This window comes from Odocoileus virginianus, chromosome 17 (genome assembly GCF_023699985.2).
Source record: "Odocoileus virginianus isolate 20LAN1187 ecotype Illinois chromosome 17, Ovbor_1.2, whole genome shotgun sequence".
NCBI lineage: Eukaryota > Metazoa > Chordata > Mammalia > Artiodactyla > Cervidae > Odocoileus > Odocoileus virginianus.
Window position 1 is genome coordinate 40,258,927 of NC_069690.1, and position 20,996 is coordinate 40,279,922.

General features: G+C 38.4%; 1 protein-coding gene across 12 annotated transcripts in view; it reads right to left on the reverse strand.

Moving 5' to 3' along the window:
* The window catches only part of ATP6V0A1 (ATPase H+ transporting V0 subunit a1), a 58,360-nt gene that overhangs the window by 33,231 nt on the left and 4,133 nt on the right, over nt 1-20,996 (reverse strand). For 9 of the 12 annotated variants that reach the window (XM_020888017.2, XM_020888016.2, XM_070479476.1 and 6 more), the window contains exons 1-5: nt 20,284-20,390; nt 18,183-18,346; nt 7,186-7,264; nt 5,644-5,741; nt 4,523-4,651 (exon numbers count right to left, since the gene is read on the reverse strand). In XM_020888017.2, the coding sequence (XP_020743676.1) occupies nt 4,523-4,651; nt 5,644-5,741; nt 7,186-7,264; nt 18,183-18,299 (423 nt within the window). In that variant the 5' untranslated portion in view covers nt 18,300-18,346; nt 20,284-20,390. Of the gene's footprint in view, nt 1-4,522; nt 4,652-5,643; nt 5,742-7,185; nt 7,265-16,413; nt 16,433-18,182; nt 18,347-19,962; nt 20,258-20,283; nt 20,391-20,996 lie in introns of those variants that run through there. The other 3 variants (XM_070479472.1, XM_070479473.1, XM_070479477.1) reach the window with 3 other exon arrangements.

Here is a 20,996-nt window from a genome sequence, read left to right on the forward strand (position 1 = left end):
GGAAGGAGGAGCTGCCCTAAGAAATGAAGGCCAACTGACCATTCCACTGCCTCATCTCCCCAGCTGCAATATCCATGCCCTACCTGTTTGACCAAAGACTAGAAGTGAGCCAGAGGAATCTTCCTTTTCAAAAGCAGAACTAAATAAAAATGAAGTCAGGAGAATTTTTCTCATCATATTCACTCCAAATTTCAATTTGATTCTACTCTTATCAACCCTGCTGTAAAAAAAAAAAATGCCACAGGGGATCCTTCTTGATAGTCACAGGACTATAAATGTAAAGTCACAGGGTGGGGGTGGGGAACTGAGTATAAATCAGATAAGTCTGAAAGTCTAAACAAGTGAAAGCAATTGTTCGGGAAGTAAATTCTAGAAGCAGGATCAACTCTCAATGACCAAAAGAAAAAAGAAATAAATTTATCTTTAAAAAAAAAAAGGAAGGATAGGCAGTGGGCACACCAGGAGTGCAAAGAAATACCACCATGAGATTTGGGAAAGCTTAAGATGAGATAATGAGGGCATGGGTTAGCACTTGTTCTCAAGTGAGCAATTCTTGTTTCTACTTAAAATCAAATCCACTGACTACAAACCACAGGCAACTTGCTTTGAGGATCCAGAGTAACTACAGCATTTCATCTTGCTTTTAGGATGTCCCTTAGCAAAAACCAGTGAAACTGACCACTACTCACAAGTCTGCATGGTTCACAATGCCTGGTTTAAGTAAACCATAAAGGTAAAGCTCAGTGCAAATATATGGGCTCTAAAGGGGAGAACTGATGGAAAAGCAAATAGTGCTCCTCTAAAGGAGGAGGCTCCATCTAGAATCTCTGGGAATACAAAAAAAAAAACAGAATTAAAATCAAATACAAATTTACAGTAATATTCTAATTAATAATTACACCATTTCAAACTTAAGAATCCTTCAAATGAAATAATTGTGCCTGATGAGAAACTGTCCAGAACCACTAACTGAGGGTCTTTAAAGCAATATCTAAAACCATGTCATCAAGTATCTCAATCTTAATCTGGGTTCTCTCATAAAAGTACTACCAAGGTTCTTCTACATTACTTGCTATGCCCTCTGGTTTACCCCTTCCCCCAGTCAGAATACTAAAACCATGCCTTGAAAGAGGAAGTAGCACAACTTCAATAGTTCTATTTCTACACTTCAGTATAAGCAGCACATCCAGTTCAAGCTACATGACCAAGAGCAAACACTTTTCTTTCCATCGACATGAGAAAGAAATTACATTTCACCACCCGAGGTATTCACGCAAGCCCCAAAGGAGATGGCAGATGGGAAAGAAAAGTAAAGAAAGCAGATGGATGAAAAGTCAGAAGGAAAGGAAGGCAGGGCTCTGCATGCCATTAACCATTACTTTTCCAGTCTTCTTTACGCTCTCATATGTTATGGTGCTTATGGTAAAAGATGCAGAGAAATCTCTCCAGCTCTTACAGTTCTTCATAAGCAAGAAGACTGAGAAAAGGATAATCATTAACAAGTCATTTAAAATGCTCTGGATAAGAAATGGCTAAGTTGAATTTGTAATCATCATAAATCATAAGACTATTCAATATGTGTTTACCTCTCCCCTTCTCCATACCTAGCCAATCATAACCCCTATGCCTGGAGATGCAGCAAATCATTTTCTGATTTAGTCATTTTCTGCTAACTCATTATTGTAAATTACTGATCATATTCACCAAATTATATTCAAAAGAAGGGTTTAAAATAGGTAGTGTTTCAGGCCATTGGCAAACATTATAATCTCAGGCATGGAAGAAAGGCTCATGAAAAGTCTACATTTCTGAGACTTGAGGTCCCAAGTCTCCTGATCTTTTGCATCATGTGAAGCGTGCACTCGCAGGTGCAGATGTGTTGAACTCTGTGAGGCTCTGTCTCCTGTCCTGGCAGCGACAACTGAGACTGCTGTCTGGCCTCAGCAGGGCAGGGGCTATTGAAAGGGACCTGGCCGAGGCTATGATCTAATGGCCAGAGTGGATAAGATGCTGACTGTGCACTAGGAGAGAAAAGGAGGGGTTCCTGCCACTGGAAATAGAGGGACTGATGACGATCGCAGCAGAAGAGCCTCTCACACCCAAGGCCTCAAGCTCAAAAAAATGCTTTGCATGAATAGGAGGGGGAAAACGATGCAAAATGGAGAGGGTGTGAAGGTCATGCCTGACTTCTAAAGATGGGCATTTCATGTTTACACCTATTAACCACAAAGAAAATTCCTAAACCCACAGAAACAATTTTAAAATCTTCTATCATCTTTCCAAGTGATTCTGCTTATTTTGTTTTTACTATTACTGTGGGGGTTTTTTTGTATTATAAAATGAAGAGTTTAAAAAACTATTTTCCTTAAGGGAGTCCATTTGTCAGTCTTTTTTCAGAATTTCTACCAGAATGAACTAGACTAGGAAGTCTATCCCAATTCTTAAAACTCAGGAGAATATGAAAAACATTCTCATGTATCTCATCAATATCCCAGCAGTAAACTAAAGGCTATATCAAAAGGGGGAAAAAGGCAGGTAGAGGGTAAAAGAACTAAGTATCCAGTAATGATAAAAGTAACTGAGCTTTGATCTTGAGGCCGGGTTTACTTTGGATCTGTGGGCAGCAGCTTGGACATGTATAAAAACCACACCATATGTGAGCCTAGGGAATCACTGTGTTTATGGATGTTTCCAGACATGACTAAGTGATATAGCCCTTGAACACAGAGACCATGTCTCACCCAGCTGATGTCTCACAAAGAGCAAGTGCTCTTCAAATGATCCAACAATAATAATGTTGTATTACTATTATCAAATATAATATATTATTATTTAATGTTATTAAATAATAATAATGTTTAGGCAGTGAGTATACTGGAATTCCAGATTATTTGTTCATCAAAAACTACTTGACATAAGTGACCATGCCCATTGCAAAAGACCTGAAACACTTGGAAAGAGTTAATTACACTGTCCCACATCCTTTAATATGATGATATCGGGGACTGGTAAAAGAAGCTACCGTCAGTCTCAAAATTCTCAACTCAGTGAGCAAACTGAATATTCGCACCAATTCTCTCCTGATATGTAGCCAGACCCTGATTCTCAGGAGGACCAGGCAATTTAATTCCTAGGAACTTTTCCCCCTTTCCCTGGCTCCAGTAGATCTTGTTAATTAGCACGGTTTCTCTGAGTCGGATCTTCATTTACTAAGGAATGTATCACGTCTTCAGTTGACTTTCTCCAGCCCCATGTGGTTCTCACACTAGCATGCTTCAAAATCACCTTGTGAAAACGGATCACTGGGCCCCACCCTCAGGTTTCTGATTCAGTGAGTCTGGAGTGAGGACTGAGAACTGGCATTCTGATAAGTTCCCAGGTGAGGCTGATGTTGCTAGTTGGCAAACCCCTGCTCCAGGCTAGAGAACTAGGGAGAGTTATTTTTTCTTCAAAACATAGAAATTAAAAGTGAAACTGAGGACTTATCAGATACTAACTAAAGTAGGCCTTTTGTTTTTTAAAAACTTTGCTAATTTTTGTTGAGCAAAGGAAATAAAGAACTTAATGGGGTGGTCTCCCTGGTGGTCCAGTGGTTAAGACTCTGTGTAGTGCTTCTACTGCAGGAGGCATGAATTTAATCTTTGGTCAAGGAACATGCTGCAACGTGTGGCTGAAATATTTTTTTAAAAAAAGAACTTATGGGAAAGTATATTGAATAGTGACTGGAACAATCTATGAAATGTATGATGCAGCTAATGGGTTGGCAAAGAAACCTATAAAAAAGAAGAGTTATCCATATTTTAGGCCATCAGAAAAAGCATGTCCACACTACTCCCCAGCTTTAATTGGAAGAAGGAAGCCTTTTGAGAGCCTTGTTCCAAATCCTTGTGGTGGGGTCACTTCAGCAAGCTGTCCCCTGGCAACTGAGTCACCTACATTTTTAACCCAGGAATTTATTATTAACATTTTGCACCTACAAGGTATTGAAGTTGAGTTTAGAGGAAAATCCAGGAATTTCAAACAGGTATCCTACCAATTTTCCATACAACATAAAAAACAGCTCTCAAATTAAGTGTGCTTGCCATCTGGAGTACTTAAAAATATGCTCAAAGGTTGACAAGCAACCATAGAGGATACAAGTTAAAATTTAATGACAAGAGGTTTGGAGATTAAATTTTGTTTCAATTTCATGTATAACTTTTTCCTGCTGCTTCAACTTCAAACATATACTTACCTTCATATGTAAAATTTCATCTATGTTTATACAACTACTTTAGGGTTCCTTTCCTCATCTTGAGATGAAAAACTGCTGAAAATGCAAAAATATACAAAACCATGGCTGGCTGTGTACTGCATGGAAAATGGAACAGAATCTGACATTTCTTCAACTAAAACAGGGTGCAGAAATGGTATTGAAAGTTTCCAAACTAGCAAATTAAAATAATTATTGGAATAAAAATATGGCCCATTAGTCCTGGTATAATATCAGCTGCTTAAATACTAAAAGAAACAGTAGTCTGACCTCATCAAAAAACTGCTGAGTTTTGCGAAGTATAAATTTTAATTCAGTTAGTTCCAGGAAATTTCTCTTCAGAGCTTCCTGGTTTGTGTTGATTTCCTTCAGTTCATTTTCAATCTTCTCAAAATTAGCCTATAGAAAAACAAAACAAACAAAAAAACAACCAAACTATTAACTCACACTAAGCTCAAAATGCTTGCTCTAAAAGACAGATGAAATAATCCATCCCACAGAATGCTGGCCACACAGAATGTTCAAAGGTATCTTCATATCTACCCAGCAATACATCTGGCCCTGTGTATTCTTTGGTTCCATATCTGCAGATTGTTTAGTTAATCATAGTTATGTTAGTTAACCATAGTTCAAGAATATTTGGGGAGAAACATTTTCCAGAAAGTTCCAAAAAGCAAAACTTGAATCTGTTGCTCACTAGCAACTACTTTACCTGTGATCTACATTGTATTTATAATGATTAATTGTATACAATGATAACTGTATTTACAATAGCATTTACATTGTAGTAGGTACTATAAGTAATCCAGAGAGGATTTACAGTATACGGGAGGATGAGCATAGGTTATATGCAAATACTACAGTCATTTTATACAAGGGTCTTGAACACCAGCAGATTTTGATATCGAGGGAAGAGCTGGAACTAATCTTCCCTGGTTACTGAGGGATGACTGTACTGTGTTTTTACCAGGGCAATTTTCTTTATGAAAGTTTTTTTTTTGCTTAAAATAGTCTCTCTTTGTCTATAGATTCTGTTATACACTTGGTTAAATCCCTCAGCGGACTTTAGATAAAATAATGATTGAAAAGTCTATTGGCTATTCAGTTTATGAGATTATTAATAAACTACTAGATAAATTAACATTAATACAATAAAGTTTCAACAAGCCAATAAACATTAATTTAGTGGTATGTGACAGTATTGGAGATATTAATACCACAGTGATTTTTATACCATAAAAAAGGAAATTCATTTTAATCCCATCCACAAGAAACTTGCAATCAACAGACAAGGACAGCAAGAATTATTCTACATTCCATCTACTTAGGAAAGTAATTTCTGCCCTTAAGTAGAAAGAAACTTATCTGGCTTCCTCAGAAGAATTATTTACCTCTAAGTCAATCATGTCCCGGGGGAAGGGCACCTCTGGGTTTTCACCAGTGTCCATAATTGGGATGTTAGCTTTCCTTATCTCTTTCTCAACAAATCCTAGAATGACAGAATCAAAACATTCATGCCTAGCTCCACATGTCTGGAACTGCCAATATCTGAGGAAAAAAATAATAAGATCCCAAACCTGGCTAAGAAGAGCTTCATTCTAAGAAAGACACTTTTCATATAAAAGAAGCAGAACTTATAAATCCTTTTTTCTTCACATTCCTCTTCCTCCTACCCCACATTCTCTAAAGCACAGTTCCTGCAAAAAGGTTTATCAGTCCACTACTGTCTTCTTTCCCTCTTCTGATCTTAAGACTGGTTCTGTGTCAGCTCTCAACCCTGTATGATGGCTCTGGTCACAGATATTGGTGCAGAGGAGAGCTACAGTACAGTGTTACTCAGTAGAATATTTGACACTCAGCACACTAGTGAGACAACTCCAACCTACAAGGGTTTCATTAAATTTGAAAATAGGTCAGTTCTGAGTTAAACAAAACAAGAAACAAAGCACAGAAAAGGCCCCCAAAACAGGAGAAAAGTGTGTTTTCAGGTGATAACTACTGACTTGTTTTTCAGCACAGACACTAAATTCACCTAACTAACTAAATTCATCTAAGTTGGCATCATACAGCAGCTAGATCTTGGGTTTTGGAGGCAGACAACCTGGATTTAAACACTGATCCCATCGTGACCACGTGTATTCTTGGGCATGTCACTTAACCTCTCTGATCTTTAGCTTCCGCATTTATTTAAATAAGGAAACTGATACTCATCTTGAAGGAATGTTGTGAGGAATGAACAAAATAAAGTGTATGAACACCCTAACTCTCAATAGTATCTCAATAAATGTTAGGTTCTTCCCGCATAAATAGACAATTTAAAGCTGGCTATGCTGCCATCTGGCAACTCACTCCAGTACTCTTGCCTGGCAAATCCCATGGATGGAGGAGCCTTGTAGGCTGCAGTCCATGGGGTTGCTAAGAGTCCGGACATGACTGAGCGACTTCACTTTCTTTTCACTTTCATGCATTGGAGAAGGAAATGGCAACCCACTCCAGTGTTCTTGCCTGGAGAATCTCCGGGACGGGGAGCCTGGTGGGCGGCTATCTGTGGGGTCGCACAGAGTTGGACACGACTGAAGCGACTTAGCAGCAGCAGCAGCAGCATGCTGCCATCTAAAATTGATGGTGTTCTAGGTCCTACCTCTCAGAATTCTACAGTGTAGCACTGCCATAAAACCCTTCTCATAAAAAAACAAAACAAAACAAGAGTATTTTCAGCCTGCAGTCCTGTCATCTCAAAGTTTCTATTAAGTACCACCAAGCCCAAATACCACACATCTACTTGTGTATAAGAAATTCATCTTCACATTAGACTGCAAGATTCTTCCTCTCTCCTTTTCCTTTCATGGTATTTTCTTCCTTTATGAAGAGGACTCTAATTTAAGACAAAGGGGTCACTAGAGGAACGTCAGACAAGACCAAAATGCACATACGAAGCTTTCGGTCCATTTCTTCACATCTTCTAACTTCATTCACAAATTTCCTCTGGAAAACGTTCACATCTGGATTTAACTGCAAAATAAGAACAGAATACCAAATATTCAAATACTATATCCATTTCCTCTCTTTCATAAGCAACACACTTATGTGAAGTGAAAACCTAATTCTATGTCAATTTGTCAGTTCAGTTGCTCAGCTGTTTCCGACTCTTCACAGCCCCATGGACCACAGCACTCCAGGCCTCCCTGTCCATCATCAACTCCCAGAGTCTACTCAAACTCATGTCCATTGAGTCGGTGATGCCACCTAACCATCTCATCCTCTGTCGTCCCCTTCTCCTCCTGCCTTCAATCTTTTCCAGTATCAGGGTGTTTTCAAATGAGTCAGCGCTTCGCATCAGGTGGCCAAAGTATTGGATAATACAGTGCTATTAAAAAACTTTCTACTATCCACACAACCCGCCTTAGGACCAGTCGCACCAAGGAAACATAAGACCCTTCCCTTACTGCTGCAACCTTGGTACTGGAAAGGAGGCGAACACGACAGAACACGGCAGGACAAAAGGTTCACCTCGGGCCAACAGGCCCAGTGAGCACAAACACCTCCCAAATTCGAGCAATGGGTATAACAGAAGCTCTGCCTGGTTTTCCTTCTCTCCTTCTTCCCAATCAGTAGAGAGAGAAAGCAAACTTCTCTTAGTTTTCTGCCCAGGGTCTTCACCTTCTAGATGACAGGCTTATTTATTCAATCATCTATCCATCACAAGTAATTTTCAAAACAATGCCACAAGATATCTGAGAAATACAAACAAGAATAAAACAAATTTCTACTCATTAAGAAGCTTGCAACCTAAAAGGGAAGAAAGATGAATACAACCCATAAGATAGACTGTGATAAGTTCCATAAAAGTAATACAAATAAAGAACTAATAGTTACTCAACATTTGTGGAGCACCAACTATGCACCAGACACTGAAATAGGCACTGGTATAAATACAAACAGTAAGATATGTCCCAGTTTTGAAGAGCTATCAGCCCTACAGAAGAGACAGGCAGAAACCAATCAATTCAACTTTTGTGAAAAATATTATTAAAGAGTAAGCAAAATGTTGTTGGCAGTTTCCTATAAACATTCACCTACTTACCTCATGACTGAGCATTCTACCACTAGGTACCTGCTTAAGGAGAATGAAAACATGTTCACAGAAACTTGTTCAAGAATGTTCATAATGACTTCGCTGGCAGTCCAGTGATTAAGACACCATGCTTCCACTGTAGCAAGGGACATGGGTTCGATTCCTAGTCAGGGAACTCAGGCCCCACGTGCTGTGCAGTACAGCCAAAGAAAAAAAAGAATGTTTACAGCAGCTTTACTCACAATAGCCCCAAACTAGCAATGATCCAAATATCCATCAACAGGAGACTGGATAAAAGCACTGTGATATGTTCATATCATGGAATAAAAAAGAATCAACTACAGATATATATAAAATGAGATTAAATCTCAAGAACATGAAGTTCAATGAGTGAAAGAAGTTAGACATGAGTCTGGGTAATAAGAAAACAAGTCTGTACTGTATCACTCATTTACATGAAGTTTAAGAACAGGCAAAACTAATCTATGGTGGTAGAAACCAAAACAGTGGTTACCTATTACCTACCTACCTACAGGTAGTGGTTACCTACCTATCAGTTGGCAGGGACTGACCAGAAGTGGGCATGAGATAACTTTCTGGGCTGCAGGAAATATTCTGTATCTTGATTGGGGTAATGGTTATAAAGGTGTATACATTTACCAAAATCATCAACTTGTCCTCCTAGCTCTATGCATTTCATTGAATATAAAAGTTTACCTCCATAAAAAAAAAAATGAGGGCAAAAAAAAAAAAAGGGAAACAGACACACACACAAGGCATAACTAATTCTATATTGGGGGACAAAGAGCAAAAATGCACAAAGGTAACACCTGAGCTGGCAATGAGGCAGAGTTCAACAAGCAGAAATAGAATGGAAGCAGAAAGGCCACAGCAAGTGACTCAGAGACATAAATCAATCATATTCTCAGAGAATGGGGGACATTTTCTACAGATAAAGATGGGGGAATGCAAGGAGCAGGATGTGGAAGACTTTGTCCTCTGGGCAATAATATGGAATCAAATGATCTGATTTTTACTTTTTTTTTTTTTTAAAGATTTACTCTTTTAAAGAATATTGTATGTGAAGAATGAACTATAAGAGAAAGACTGGTAACAGAGAGACTAATAAGGAAATTATTGGTATTACGTATCATATTAATGTTAGATGGAATCTACGGTAAAAAGCATTGTTAGAGATTAAGAGAATCACTACATAATGATAATCAGAACAATTCTCAAGAAAAGAACAATTCCAAAAATGTGTGTCCCTAATAAAATGTTTATTTGGGTTTTGGGTTTGTTTTTTTTTTCTCACTGAGCAGGCAATACCTTGGTCTCTCATTCAGAAATTTCCACTTCAATAAACAAGACATTCTGAAGTGAAGGTAGCCACAAGACTCATGGTTAAATTTACTGGTTTCATAATTAGGAGTCAAGGTTCAACTGCAGCCACACCACAGCCTGTTTCGGTAAGGACTCCTGAAATATCTGGGCAAGGTGTCTTAAAAATATTTCAAACAAATACTAGCAGAACTACAAGGAGATACTGACAAACCAGTCCACATAGTGGGAAATTTAATATAATTTTAAAACCATTGATATATCAAGTTCACCAAATATAAGGGACGAAGAAAATCTGAACATCAGCCTAATCTAACACACACACACACACACACACACACACATTTTCTATCACTGCATCCAATAGTTTTCTCTTTAAGAGTTCATTTTTTAGGGACTTCCCTGTTGGTCCAGTGGTTAAGAATCTGCCTTGCAATGCAGGGGACTCAGGTTCAACCTCTGGTCAGGGAACTTAAATCCCACATGTTTTGGGGCCCAAGCACAGTAGCAAAAGATCTTGTGTATGGCAACTAAGATCTGAGGCAGCCAAATAAATTTTAAAAATAATAAATTTTTTTAAAAGTTCATTTATAAAAGCTAATCACAAAATAGGTCATTCAGCAAGTCTCAGTATAGAACTGGCACCATAAAATGTTCTTGGATTACTATGCAATTAAGTCAGAAATCCATATAAAAAATACAACTTAACATATTTGGAAATTCTAAATATGGGTGGGTGCATGGCTTGCAGAATCTGAGTTTCCCAACTAGGGATTGAACCCAGGCCCCAGGTGGTGAGAGAGCAGAGTCTTAATCACTAGAATACCATGAAAGCCTCTGAAAATATTAAAATAGTTAGAATGGGATGACAGTGAAAATGGTAAAGGTCAAACTCTGTAGGACACAGTTAAAGTGGTATTTCAAAAGAACTTTACAGACTTAAAAACAAATAGGAAAGACTAAAAAATAATGTGCTAATTATTAAAGAAGTTTAAAAAAAAGGTAATAGGACATAGAAAATAACAAAGAACAGAAATGGATGAAAGTTCCAGACAAAACAAAGTCCAGAGAAGATTCCCCCAAATCAAAAGCTGACTTTTTCTTTTCTTCCTCTTAATCATTTTGTTATCATTTTTTCTTAAAAGCAGGTTATATGAAAAGACAAAATGGACCAAATTTTTATAAGACTAAGAGATGGCATAAACAAACATGAAAATAAAAAGTCCACTACAGATAGAAATTTCAACAGTTAAAATATACCCATCTAAAAAGACCAGGCCTAGAGGTTTAAAGATAGGCTCTTTCAAAGACTAGAAATGCCCAAAGCTCAGAAAAATTATTCCAATAAGGAAAAAATGAAAGGGAACACTCCTCAACTCATAAGTGAGATTGGCCAATATAATCAATACCAAAATAAGAATAGTTTCAGGATGGACAATTACAGGTCAGTATCATTTATAAATGAAAAAATCCTAATAAAATTATGGACACTGAACCATAAAATTCTTTTGAAGTACACCTCATGACCAAGTTTCTCAGGCTTGCAAGGGTAATTTTATGCTTTTTAAAAAAGTCTGTACAAATGGCCTATAAACTGGCTTAAAATTCAACAATAAAAACACTAAGATCAGCCATGGGTATACCTATGGCTAATTCATGTTGATATATGGCAGAAACTAACACAATATTGTAAAACAGTTATCTTCCAATTAAAAAAAAAAACTAAGATCATGGCACCCAGTCCCATCACTTCGTGGCAAATAGAAGGGGAAAAAGTGGAAGCAGTGACAGATTTTATTTTCTTGGGCTCCCAATTCACTGCAGCCAAAAGATGCTTGCTCCTTGGAAGGAAAGTTATGACAAATCTAGACAGCATATTAAAAAGCAAAGACATCACTCTGTTGACAAGGCCCATATAGTCAAAGCTATGATTTTTCCAGTAGTCACGTATGGACGTTGAGAGTTGCACCATTAAGAAAGCTGACCATCAAAGAATTGATGCTTTTGAACTGTGGGGCTGGAGGACTCTTGAAAGTCCCTTGGATTGCAAGGAGATCCAACCAGTCAATCCTAAAGGAAATCAACCCTGAATATTCAGGGAAAGGACTGATGCTGAAGCTCCAATAAGCTGGCCACCTGATGTGAAAAGCTAACTCACTGGAAAAGATCCTGATGCTGGGAAAGACTGAAGGCAAAAGGAGAAGAGGGTGGTAGAGGATGAGATGGTTAGATAGCATCACTGACTCAATGGATACGAATTTGCACAAATTGTAGGAGACAGTGAAGGACAGGGGAGCCTGGTGTGCTATAGTCCATGGGGTCGCAGAGTTGGACATGACTTAGCAACTGAACAACAACAAGAAGCATGTGAAGAAAGCTCCACATCATTTGCCACCAAGGAAATGCAAATCAAAACCACTGTGAGATACCACTTCACACCCATTAGGATGGCTATAATAAATAAATAAATATATATATACATATAAAAAATAACAAGTGTTGGTGAAGATGTGAAGGAACTGGAATTCTCATACATTGCTGGTAGGAATGTAAAGTGGTATGGCTGCTGTGGAAAGCAGTGTGGAGGTTCTTCAAAGTGTTAGAATTACCAGTGACTGAGCAACTTCAGGTATATACTCCTAAGTATATACCCAAAATAAACCCCGAAGTATATACCCAAAAGAAGTGAAAATGGGTACTTAAACACATACTTGTACACAAATGTTTATACAGCAATGTTACTCACAACAACCAAGAAGTGAAAACAACTCAAATATGTTCATCAACTAATGAATGAATAAACAAAAGGTGGTATATACATATAATGGAAAATATTCAGCCATAAAAGGAGTCTGAAGTACTGATACTTCTACTTCTCAGGTTGCTGTGAGGAATGCCTGCAATAATAATGCAAAATGTTCAACATGGCATCTGCTCAAAAAATATAAGTTGTCATTATGATCCTAAGTGTTGCGACAGTAAGGGCCTGAAGAATAGACCAGAAGTGTGTCAAAGGGAATAAATGAATGAGGGCAGAGAAGCCACAAAAGACTTTGAACAAGTCAAGCAATGAAACATGTCTTAATTCTCTCTTTAAAACCCAGGGCGAATTAAAAAGAATTCATTTGAATCAGTTCTAATGAGATGGATGAAACTGGAGCCCATTATACAGAGCGAAGTAAGCCAGAAAGATAAAGACCATTACAGTATACTAACACATATATATGGACTTTAGAAAGATGGTAATGATAACCCTATATGCAAAACAGAAAAAGAGACTCAGATATATAGAACAGACTTGTGGACTCTGGGAGAAGGCAAAGGTGGGATGTTTCAAGAGAACAGCATTGAAACATGTATATTATCTAGGGTGAAACAGATCACCAGCCCAGATTGGGTGCATGAGACAGGTGCTCAGGCCTGGTGCACTGGGAAGACCCAGAAGGATCGGGTGGAGAGGGAGGTAGGAGGGGGGACTGGGATGGGGAATACATGTAAATCCATGGCTGATTCATTTCAATGTATGACAAAAACTACTGTAATGATGTAAAGTAATTAGCCTATAAAAAAAAAATCGACAAAATTAAAAAATTTCTTGCTTGTGATACAGAAAAAAAAAAAATAAAATGTACAGTTGTGAACTCTAAAAAAAAAAAAAAAAAAAACTCTGTAAATTATTTAGGGTTTAACAGCGCTTTGATTAACCATACTCATAGCTTTTTTTTTTTTTTTTTGAGTCACACTGTATATAAGTTCTACAAATAAAGGAAATATCCTTTCAAAAAAAAAAAAAAATAAAGCCCAGGGCGATATCTTTTGTACAGAAGATAAGTAAAAATTACTTATACTAAAACCACTCATTTTAATATGCTGCGTATGTTCATAGTTAAAAAATGATACAAAAAAGAAAGAAAAGAATAGATACAAGCTACAATATAGTTGAACTTTTATAGTAAGTGAAAGAAGCCAGACACAAGAGACTACATATTACATGAATCCACTCACATAAAATGTCCAGAATAGGCAAACCCACAGAAACAGCAATGAAGATTGGTGGTTGCCAAGGGCTGGAGGCGGGGAGTGGGGTTGGGAGGAAATGGGGAGAGACTGTTAATGGGTACAGGGTTTCTTCTTGGCGTAATGAAAATGTTCCAAGATTGAGTGTGGTGATGATTGTATAATTCTGTGAATATAATAAAAATCATTGAACTGTACACTTGAAATGGACAAATTGTACGGTATGTGGATTGTATCTCAGTAAAGCTGTTTAAAAAAACTGGTAGGGAAAAAAGTGCCTATGTAATTCACCAAATTAACAGATTTAAAGGAGAAAAAAATTTTTTTAAATGGTAATCTCAATAAATGAAAGGCATTCAGTAAAATTCCACAACTATTTGTGACAACTTCAGAAAAACCAGAAATGGAAAGGAATCTGTGTAATCTAACAGAATTTCCCCCCCAAAATTAAGAATAAACATCCTATTTAAACTATAAAAAATCTAAAAGATTACCCTTAAAGTTAGGAGCAAGACTAGCATACTGTGTGATAAGACACAAAGCATTCTGCTCTATTTCCTTATTAACAAAAATCCCAATTTTGTTCAGGGCAGTAGCAGATCAGTTGAAAAAAACAACAACAACCATATTTCCCAAACTCCCTTGCAGCTAAATTACACCATAATTTTGGCCAATGATTAATTAGCAAAGTCTGATGAGGATTTCCGGGAAAATTGTTTTCCTCCATATGTAAGTACTTCCCCTTCCTCCTTGCACTTCCTTCTTCCTGCCTAGAATATGGATGAAATGCTGTGAGTTGTGGTGATCATCTGTAAGGACAAAAGCCAAGTGCTCAAGGATATTCAAACAAGAATACAAAGTGATCTTAGGACATTGCTGACAGCGTGAAGCTGGGCTTCATGTTACATGAGAAAAGTATACCCCTATCATTTGGGTTTTCAGTTACATACAGCTGAACACAATCCTAACTAGTATCAGCTTGGTCTTACACTTTATCAACATGTTACTGAAGGTAAAATAAGAAGAAAGAAAGAAAAAGGGTTTGAAGGAGACAGCTCACTCTGATAGTCCAGTAAAAAAAAGACTGTATCAACTGCAGCAAAATATTAACAACTAACGAATCTACACCGAAGTATTCAGGCTTGAAATTTTTCAAGATAAAAATTTAGGAAAAAAAAGAAAATACTAATAACAAAAAAAGAAAAATAAACTTTACATATATGACAAACTATACCATCAACAGAGGGAAAAGACAAGCCACAGCCTAGAAGTTACCTGTAGAGGATTAAAAAAAGATTAGCTTCCGGAGTACAAGAAGAACTTTTAAAAAAAAATCCTACAAGTCAGTGAGCCGAAGACAAGCAAACTCAACAGAAAAACAGGCAGATAATATAGACAGACATTCATGGAAAATGAAACCCATTATGTTCAATAAACAAATAATAAGATACTAAATATACTAATCTAAAAGCTGCAAATTAAAACAATAAGATACCACTTCATAACCATCACACGGCAAATTTCTTTCTGTCTGAGCACAGAGGTGTTGGCACAATTGTGGAACAAAATGAACTCTTCAGCCAGCGATGGGAGCACGAACAGGTACATTCACCGTGAAGTATGGACTCTGATTACATCTAACAGGGACACACACGATGTTCAGCAATGCCCCTCCTGGTTATAATCCCTGGAGCAGCAGCAGGTCCACGAGAGCAATACCATTTTCATGTAACACTAAGACATTATTTGCCCTTTTCATTCTCATCCTCTTATGAGTGTGCAGCGAAATTTCTCAGAGGCTCATAAGATACATCACAGAAGACTGCAGAAACAAGTGAGAATCAGGCTGTCTTCTACTAATTCAGACACTAAAAGATTTTCAAAAGTGTAAAAGCCATCCCCTTCCTCTCAAAATTTTTTTTTTTGTTTTGGAAAATAGTTATTTTTCATAAAAAAGTTATGGTAACATGTAGTGGGCTTATTATAATTTTTAAATTATTTAATAAATAAATACTTCAAACATTTCTCAGTTTTAATTTCCAGTACAATAATATCAATAACTGTAACTCACATAAAAGCCCTCTAGGGTCCTCAATAATTTTTTAAGAGTATAAAGAGGTCCTCAGGCCAAAAAGTTTGAGAACCACTGCCCTGAAGAAACTATCACATATGTATACCAAGATATATACACAATATATACAGAGGAGAAACAATCACATATGTATACCACAATATATATATAAAATATACATGTATATATATGAATCTTCACTGTACCACTATAGAGCAAACAACTGCAATCAACCAAAATGTTCATCAGAAGGAAAAAATGCTGAACTCTATACTCTTAACAATAACCATACAGCAGTTTAACCTATACAGGTTGATACTACCTGTATCAACATGGTTAACTCTCACAGTGTTAAATTTAAAAACCACTTGCTGAAGGATATATACAATATGAAACCATGTACATAGTTTTAAAACATACAAAATTATACCATATATTATTATTTAGTGATACATACATACATACACACACACACACACAGCAAAAGTGGGGGGAAAAACACAAAGCAATGACAAAAGCAAAGATGACTGTAGAGATCACCTTTGTAGGGGAGAGACAAATGAATGGCACGGAAGAAAGATACACAGGCATTTTCAATTATTTGTGGAGTAATTCTCTTAATTAGATAATAAAAACATAGTTACAGGCGTAACTCACTTTACTGTATTTCACACTACTGAGCTTTGCAGATATTGTGTTGTTTTACGAATTGAAGGTCTGTGGCATCCTTGCATCGAGGAAGGTTGGTTGATCAGTGCCACTTTTCAATAGCATCTGCTCACTTTCTGTCTCTGTCACATTTTGGTAATTTTCCCAGCATTTCAAACATTTTCATTATTGTATCTGTTATGGTGATCAGTAATCTTCTGAATGCAAAAAAATTCCACTTGTTGAAGGCTCAGATGATGGTTAGCATTTTCTAGCAACAAAGTGTTTTTAAATTAATGTACGTACTTCTTTTTTACACATAATGCTACTGCACACTTAACAGACTTTAGTGTAGTCTACAGTCTACAGTATAAACACAACTTTTTCTTTTGGCCACGCCACTCAGCTTGCGGGATCTTAATCTTCCAACCAAGGACTGAACTTGTGCCCTCAGCAGTGAAAGTGAGGAGTCCTAAGCACTAGACCATCAGGGAATTCCCAACATAACTTTTAAATGTACTGGGAAACCAAAACATTTGTGTAACTCAATTTATTGAGATACTTTATTGTAGTGGTCTGGAACTAAAATAAATATTCACTTTATTAATTCCTATTAATTTTTTTAATGATTGATGTAAAAGTTAAGAACACTGAATACACACAATGGTGTTAGGTAGGGAGATACCACAGGACGAAATAAAGGATTGCAAAAGGATGAATTAGGTTTGATTTAGCCTTCAAGTCTAAAAAACTGGAAGAATATTGATGCATTAGTTGAGTTAGGTAGAAGAACATCTGAAGAGAGGTAATATAAGAGGGTTCAAAGAGAAAAACGAATGAGACTTTATAACTGGATTATATTTGTGCAATTTCAGCTCAGACTGAGAACTTCCAGAAAGCTTGCCGATTCCAGGAAGTCAAAACTGAATAATTCCATCCCTTTCTGACCACTCCTTTTTCATCTATTCATTCATTCCAACAAATATTGACTATCTTATATGTGGGCACTAAGGATATAATAGTGAATGTCTCTATCTTCCTGGTGCTAAGATCACTGTACAAGAGACATTCTTTAGTCATTCACTCACACGGATGAACAGAAAATCAGGACTCTGATGAGTGCTATAAACAAGAGGTACATGGAGCTTTGAGACAGCATAACAGGGGTTCCTCCTTTCAGCACCATAGATTATGCCTTCCTAATCAGATTGTAAGCCTCACAGTACACACTTTTTTTTTAAATACTTAGATTGTCCACTTTCTTTTGCTATCTCCTCCAAAGTGCCTAGCATAATGCTTCAAAACAGTGAGTATTCAGTATACCCTTATACACTATATATCTGTAACTGGATGCTTCAGATTTTGTAATAAATACATCCTATTGTATGCAGAGCTATGAAACTTTTTTATTTTATTTTTTTGCTATGACACTTTTTAAAAATACCCTACTATGGGTGTTAAGGGGCCCAAAAGTGAAGTTCGAGCCTTGAACTTTTGAAGGCTGAGGATGGAGGCTGTCCTTTATCTGCATTTCAAGCAATTATGTTGAGAATGCTTCAGATTATCCTCCACAGGGTAGGCTAGTAAAAGTGTGGAAGGATCAGCACAAATCACTTCCACCTGTGCAAAGACATCTTGCAATGTACACTCTTCCAGTAGTAAGCCAATACTATGTTATTTTTGCAAATAAAAAGCAAAACATTTGTCATGAGGCAATTGGCCATAACAAGAAAAACAAAGTTCAGTGGTAATCAAGAAGCGGAGCCATAACTACTTACATCACGAAACTGAACCTTTCCAAGTTCACCTAATTCACTGACACAACAATAAGCAGCTTCTGATTGTAGAAAAAGCTGGGCCAGTGTCATCTCCTCACTCCGGAAAAGCTCCCCCATGGTGGCAGAAAGGACCGGTCAACTGAGTACCAGGATTTCTCTGCAACCTAAAGCAAAAAGAGAAAATTACATGGACTTGGAACTACCAAGAGGACTGAAAGCAAACACCCCAGGAGGCCTCTTCCATCTTGTATTTCATTTCTCCCACTCCATGCTGACAGATCTTTATCAACTATTCTGACATCCTTAGCTTAGAAAGACAGAAAGAAGAAATTGCAAAGGCTGTTACTGAATCCTCTTGTGAAGAGGGCCTGATGAACAGTCACTTCCTTTGCAGTCAACATCAGGATCAAATGACAATAATGTGGGACATCTCAATACATAAGAATGTATTCAGATTAAAAACAGGAACTGGGAATCCAACAGCTCTTTAAATACCCTAGACACAGTATTACAAGGCAGTGACATTCACAGAGATCTTTTTTTGTTTTTGCCTGTGTCAGGAAACAATCAGAAGAGACTTCAATTTCCCTCTCAAAAAGAATGTCTCCGTTGAAATTAGTTTTCTATCCTCTAACTGCCAATTTCTTTTTTTTTCTTCTACTGCCAATTTCTAACAGCCAAAGTCCCAGCACTGCCCTCAAGGTACAGCTACCTTAAAGGATTTACCTTTTCGAACTCCTCACAAAACACCATTTTCTCCCTAAAGAATCTAAACACATAAGTGTTAACTTCTACATACACACACACAGAAACAGCTTAAACATTAAGCCCAACTTCAAGTCAATCATGATGGGAACACATGAAATGACAAAGCAATTTTATCGTCAGAGAATAAGCTTTCAACCTCCGCAGCTTTCTGTTTTTTATCCCTACCTTCAAGATTAACTACGTTCTTCCATCTGTTAAAGCTTCTCATGAATGAGCCAATAAAGATATCCTTCTGAGGCGGTCTTACCGTTACCGGGTAGGAAAGACAATTGGCGCTATCAGTGGTCCTGAAACTGCAATTATTTATTCTCAGTCGGCTATTGTAAGGCACGGACTGTACAGAATCTAAACTCAACAAAATGCACGTTATTTCTGGTATCATGAGGGCATTCCTAATGATAGGCGAAACTGGCATCAAAGGAAGAGCTATTTCTCCGGAAGCCTGGGAGACATTTTGAGAAATCTGAATGACAAAACCTTTGTGCATGACATTCAAGGCAGCAAAACAACACATTCAGATAGAAGCAAGAATTTCTCAAGAGATTATGTAGCTTGACTTTGAGACTGCCTACACCTGACTCATCCAAAACAGCTGTTAACAGTCCCCACTTCACCCCCCAACACGAACAGATTCCACAACCTCTAAGCACATAAAATTATGCCAGATCAGCATAGTTCAGAGGCTGCCGATAATGACAACCTCCAATGAGTTGCCTCCCTGTTTCTGCTCTTTAATGATTACAAGTCTCCCTAGAACATCTCTGTCCCACTGGAGCCAAAACGAAAAATAAAAACGCCATAGCGATCCGGGGGTGTTGGGAGGGTCACAAAGCAAAATAGGAAGAAACAGTAATCCTGCCCAAGATGAGTCCAAATAAAGCGCTCCCGAGCCCTCCTGCCTCACAAATGCCATCCAGTCCTCGCCTCCCTTAACGAGGTATTCAAGTTCACCTGCCTCATTTCCTGTCTATCCAGTGAGAAGCAGGAATTCTCCAGGCCCAGGCACACCTACCTCCTGGAGTGAGGAATAAAGGGGAGAACCCTCAAATGGGAGTTCCTTTAAGAAGACCCCCAAATCTTCTTCCTTCCCATTAACCTTCAGTTTCTCCACCTTCCACGTAAATGGGACAAGGGATCGGGGCCTCCAAAAGAGAGTGAACCTCCCGTTCCTCTGCCCACAAGAGGGGTACCCGAGGAGGGGTGAACCCCCATTTCCTCTCAGAGACTTGAAGCCCCTGCTAATTCCTTTGACAACCGAGGGGGCCGTTAGAAGGGCTTGCTTTGCCCCTCAAAGGCCGCTTCCGGCCGCGCTGTACTCACAGCCCTCGCTCACCTCCAGTCGGGGGCCGCGGCCAAGGCAGCCGCCGCAAACCAAGCCCGCAGCCTCCGCAGCGCCTGGCAGCCGCACCTCGACGTGCCTGCGTCCGCAAAGCCCCGCCTCCGCGCCGCCGCCGGCCACCGCCCCCACGATGATCTCATTGCCATTGGCCAATGGGGTGCGGCCTCAGCTGGAGGCCGCATTGCGGAGTCGCGGGGGCGGGGGCGAGAGCCTGCGTGCTGACGCCATCTTGTTCCCGGAGCCGCGGCTGCAGGCCAGGGAAGGCCGGCTGCGGCGCAGGTTCTGGTGGCCTTAAGTCATTGAGCTCTTCAGAATCCGTGTTCCCTAATAAGTTTCCTTGAAGCCAGGCTATCTGCTTTTTTTATTTTCATATCCAAGGAGTTAATTCACAACTTTTTCCTCTTCGAGGGAACTAGCATGAAGGGGAGAAATAACTATGAAATAACTTGCGAGCTGGAGAGAAGCTTTAAAGGGCTTCCACCAGTCTCCTCTGTACGCACACACATCTTTTCCCCTTGTTTTACAGAGAAAATTTGAGTCCTAGAGTGGGGAGAGACTTGCTAAAGGTGCCAGATCCTATGGTCTAGACTTGAGCAGGGGGCTCTTTCGTTTAAGTATGGAGAAACCTTTCTTTGTAAAGGTAATTGTTTCAGTCCCTTCAGCAACTATCCAAGGTTTGTTTTTCTCCAATTAACAGTGGGAGAAAC